This window comes from Solanum tuberosum, unplaced genomic scaffold (genome assembly GCF_000226075.1).
Source record: "Solanum tuberosum cultivar DM 1-3 516 R44 unplaced genomic scaffold, SolTub_3.0 scf00069, whole genome shotgun sequence".
NCBI classification, from domain to species: domain Eukaryota; kingdom Viridiplantae; phylum Streptophyta; class Magnoliopsida; order Solanales; family Solanaceae; genus Solanum; species Solanum tuberosum.
The window spans coordinates 1,684,664-1,689,615 of NW_006238995.1; the positions used below are offsets into that span (position 1 = coordinate 1,684,664).

Below are 4,952 nucleotides of genomic sequence, written 5' to 3' on the forward strand. Positions count from 1 at the left end.
ACTAAAATATTATATTTTTCCTATCTCAATTTAAGGAGTGTCTAGGACCTATTTGGCCATAGATATTGCAAGTACTTTTTTGAAAAATCTTTTGACAATTTGTTTGCCCATAAAATTTGTCAAGTTTTGGATTATTTATTTTTTTGGGCAAAAAACTCAAAATCCAAAAATCTAAGAAAATGTACTTTTTACCCAAAATTGTTTAGTTTTCCAAACAAACTTTGAATTCTCACAAATCAAATTGAAGTACTTTCTGAAAAAAAATAATCAAATGTATATTACAAAAATATTACACAAATGTTTTACATCAAAAGGAAAAATCAAAGACTAACATAATAAAACAAAAAAATTAATAATTCAATTTGCATATATAGATTTCTATTTTTTGATCCTCTATTTCTATTAATATGTTATTTCAGAAACATACAAACAAATAAGTTAAGGAAGATTATTTGTGTGGCTAGGTTAGGTTCCAATGGTAGACCACCCAAAGTGACATGTTACATCAAAAACATATCAAGGTATTATTTGGTTCACTCAACTAGCTATAGTATATATACTATAAAATATATAGGAATTGTTTATGTGGTGAAAAAATATTACCCAAAATTTTATGTTGATTCCTCAAATCATTTTTGACTTGTTGGTAAAATTATCTACAAAATTCTTTTGTTAGTTAATTCTTAGTTAGTAATTCGTTGGTAATCTGTTAATAAATTATACTCTACATTTTTTTTTATCACATTTACCAATCAATATATACTCCATTTGGTAATATTACCAATGAAAGGTGTTTATTAGTAATATTTTTATCGGTAATTCATTAATAGAAAGTTGATAAATTAAGCGGTATAACTTATAAGTAGTCAACATTTTTAATTAAGATTTTTGCCATACATGCAAACAACAACCTCCTGACTTTATTCTTATATTGATCCTACTATTTTTTATTCTATTTTTTTCCTAACATATTTACCAACTACATTATTTAGTAAGTAAAATTTTAGTTGGCATTTCATTAGGAATCCATTGCTAAATTCTGAAATATGTTACTAATTTGTTACTAACATACTAACGAATTTGGATTGTTGGAAGAATTCGTTGGCAATTCATTTTCATATATATGCAATATTTGCTAGCAAATAATCTTAACTATTTTGTTTTTTTCATTCGATATTTGATATCTCTAGACTTCAATAATCTGAATTCACATATACATCGAGTAAGATTCATTAAAATAAGAAACACTTTTTTTATTGTAAACATTTTTTTGTATCAAAGACTTAAATTTAATACCTCTAATTAAAGATATATAAATTTATATATCATCTCATCACTATGATATATGGTTGGTACTTTTTCACTTCATCTCATCCAACCCAAGTAATATCAACACAATCATGTGAGTTGGAAAACACAAGAATTGATTCAAACTTCAAGTATCACAATCACATAAGTAACACAAAAAAAAATCTTATTGAATACTCTCTATACACAATATGTAATATACTTGACTTTGAACGTACAAAAACTTAAAAGGATACTATTGTCTATTCACAAAATCTCTTCTACATTTATATTCTTGAAAGTCAGTCTTGGATTCATATATTATAAAATAGGATAAACCAAGACCAACTAGATGTTTGTACACTATGAATACATACATAACATATATAGTAGTACATTAAAACATTCCAAGTGATGACAGTGACATATTCAATCTTTTATCGCTTCGATTCGTAATTTTTCTTTTTAGCAAATGATACATGCATTAGGATTCTCTTCAATGCTATGATGATGAACTTGGTAATATGTGTGCATAGGAGGAGGATGATAATAAGGTCTATATGGCATTACCATACCTATTGGTACCATTGGCTTCTTCTCTTCTTCTTCCTTTTTTGTTTCTTCTTTCTTGTCTTCTTTTTCTCCTTCTTTTTTAGGCTCTTCTTTCTTTGGTTCCTCTTTTGGTCCTACTAACATCATTTCTACTGCCCAAAACTTGCGCAATTTGCTCACTACGCTCACCGGATCAACCGTACCTATTATCGTTAACGTCTTACCTTTCATATCTATCGTAATTTCATCAATCCCTACAAAATTTCAAAAGTGTCAATTTCATTATACAGAGACGGATTCAAAATGTAAATTATTTAACTAGGCTAGATCTTTAAAGTTTCTAAAATGACCTTGTCATATAATAGAAGTAGTTGTTACTTAAATTCTTGGTGAATTTTTACATATAAGTTTATAAAGAGCTACATTTGTAACAACATTTTCATTTCTTTTGTTCCAAATAGTTACTATATATATTTCGATGAGGCCCTTCACCAAAGAAGAATTGACAAAATTAACACCATTAATAAAATTAATTTAATAAAATATACTTTTAATTAAAATTTTCTTTAAAAATATGTCAAATTAATAAATGTCAAGTTATATGATACGAGGGAGCTTTATGTTAGGGCAAAATGAGTTGCTGACGTTTAGAGAAGGACAACTTGGTAAGTTGTAATTATGGAGGACCCATTTGACGTGGCATCATTCAAGAATCGACGTGTACAAATTATTTTCCTATTCTATCCGTTTCAATTTGTTTGATATATTTTAGCCCAACACAAAATTTAATAAAGTAAAGAGGGTTTGAATTTTGTAGTCTCAAATTAAAAACGGATAATGCTAAATAGCCAGAAAATTTGGCCAGTATTTAGTCAGAAATTTAAAAAGCCTATAATATCCTTTTTATTTTAAAATAAACTGATCGTTTTTCCATTTTTTAATTAAAGTTATTAAAGTTAAAAGGACAAAAATGTTCAAAAAGGTAAAATTACTTAGTGTAAAATATGTTATTTTACCATTCTGGCCAAAATAATTTTCCCATTAAAAACATATGAAGTGTACTAAAATGCTATTAAATTTCGTGATCTTAAATATGTTATATGAAAAGTTGAAATTAACAAATTGTTAAAAAAAAAAACACTTTTGAAACATGCTTAAAAAAAAGTATGAAAATCAAACTAAAACAAACGAAATATTTTTTTCGCCAAAAACATATCAATGAATTCAACCTAGTTGGCATATTAAATTAATATTTCCACATCAAGTTTACAAATAATATTCACCACTTGATTCTCCTAACCCGTTAACAGTTGGACACTAATAATAAGCTATATGTAGTACTAGGATATTGTAAATTTTAACTTGTAATAGAAAATTAATTATTTTCTCTGTTTAGATTTATTTATCATAATTACTATTTAAATAGTAAAAAAATAATTTCTAAATGAGTAATTTTTATTGCAAAAATATTAAAAATTTAATATTTAAATTTACACCATATTTTAATTAATTTGATATTTGTATTTCGAATCAAATCAAACAAATTGAAACTGTGGAAGTATTAATTACCTGGAAGAGCAGCCACTATCTTCAAGGCCTTCCTTTTTTCTCTGTCATCTCCCAAATCCAATTTCAAGATAAATTTCTACACAAATCAAAGTTAAAGAAAGAAAGCGTAAAATAAGGAACCAACAAAATTTTACCAAATAGCTAAAATTTCATGTTAATTCTATTTAACTAGATTAACAACTAATAATATGAAAATTGAATTAGTTGAGAACATTTTAATGATAAATTAGCTAGATAGAGATTATCGATAAATTTCATAACTGAGTCTACGTTTTTTTAGTAGTGATCCAATAAGAATCTAGGAAAGAAATGTTAAGGCACTGATTCAGTAAACTCAGTAATTTTGGTTTCTATACCGAAAGTAGAAAAGGTAAAACACATGTGCAGTTGGGGCAAAGCCTCACGTACGTTACCGATTCAGTGAATTCAATAACTTTAATTCAGATTTTATATTTATAATAAAAAAAAGTCATTTGATTTATATAAATAGAATCTTGTAAACAAAAACTAATGATTTAAAATTCATAAACTAAAAATATTGACTCGATCAAACCATGTATATGGATGTACAAAAGAAGAAAAGAAATGAAACAAGATGAAAGAAGAATATCATACCTTCATTGTACAATAAGAGTGAATGGAATAAGAAGAAACAACAACTAACAAAAAGTGGAAAATATAATGGCAAAGTAGTAGAGGATGAGAAAGAGACAGAAATTTGTACAATTTTATAATATATGGTTTGTAGTGACGAGTGGAAATAAAAAGACATTGTACTTTTGAAGTTGTATTTCTTGTAAGAGGCTTTATTTCTAGCCAAGCAAGTTTTCTGCCTAATTGCGGGTTAATACCTCAGATGGTCACTCAATTATCCAGTCTTTCCTCAGAAAGTCACTCACATGGTAACTTTTTAGTGAAAATTAAAAGTTGAGCGATTTTCTGAGGCAAAAGTGGATAGTTGAGTGACCATCTGAGGTATTAACCCGCCTAATTGCTAATGCATCATGGCATACAACAGGACCCCCCACCCCCACCCAGGTAGTTGATCAGTATTTCCTTCATCTCAATTTATGTATCATTATTCGAATTTTGAGAAATATAGAAAGACAAAGAAATTTCGATAAAAGAAATGACACTTAAAATAGTAGTTGTGCCACATAAATTAAGGAATGTGGAGTCTTATTTTAGAAAACGTTCATATTTGTTAATGAAATAAGTGAAATTGCCTAAATTTATCTTCTTCTGTCATATCTTTGTATAACAGTCATTTTTCGTATAGCAATATTCATTTTATTATAACAGTTAAGTTCTAATTAAGTTATATTATATGTTTTCTGTAATAACATGTCCTTGTAGCAATCAGAAAATATTTAGACAAACGAGCTTTCTGTTCCAACTTCCAATATAAGAAGCTTCACAAACCTTAAGCCAAAACAATGTACTAAACAACCTTATAAGAAGACGTCAAGCATAGGCATAGGTATTCACACGAATTCTAAACAACCCATAGACCAGAAGTATAATTCAAATTTCATGTTTGTTTC

The 4,952-nt window shown here is 27.3% G+C and overlaps 1 protein-coding gene across 1 annotated transcript; it reads right to left on the reverse strand.

Annotated features, from left to right (window-relative positions):
* Positions 1-1,711: 1,711 nt before the first annotated feature.
* On the reverse strand, positions 1,712-4,161 carry LOC102599901 (uncharacterized). Its single transcript, XM_015307895.1, has 3 exons — positions 4,024-4,161; positions 3,409-3,484; positions 1,712-2,093 (listed from the first exon to the last, which is right to left on the reverse strand). Exons 1-3 carry the CDS (start codon positions 4,027-4,029, stop codon positions 1,753-1,755), a joined length of 423 nt encoding a protein of 140 aa, XP_015163381.1. The 5' UTR covers positions 4,030-4,161; the 3' UTR covers positions 1,712-1,752.
* Positions 4,162-4,952: the final 791 nt, after the last annotated feature.

Bases quoted from the DNA above. Each gene is read 5' to 3' on its own strand.
- LOC102599901 (XM_015307895.1), bottom strand. The intron at 2,094-3,408 runs GTAATTAATACT...GAAATTTTGTAG, and splicing joins GATAGTGGCTGCTCTTCCAG to GGATTGATGAAATTACGATA.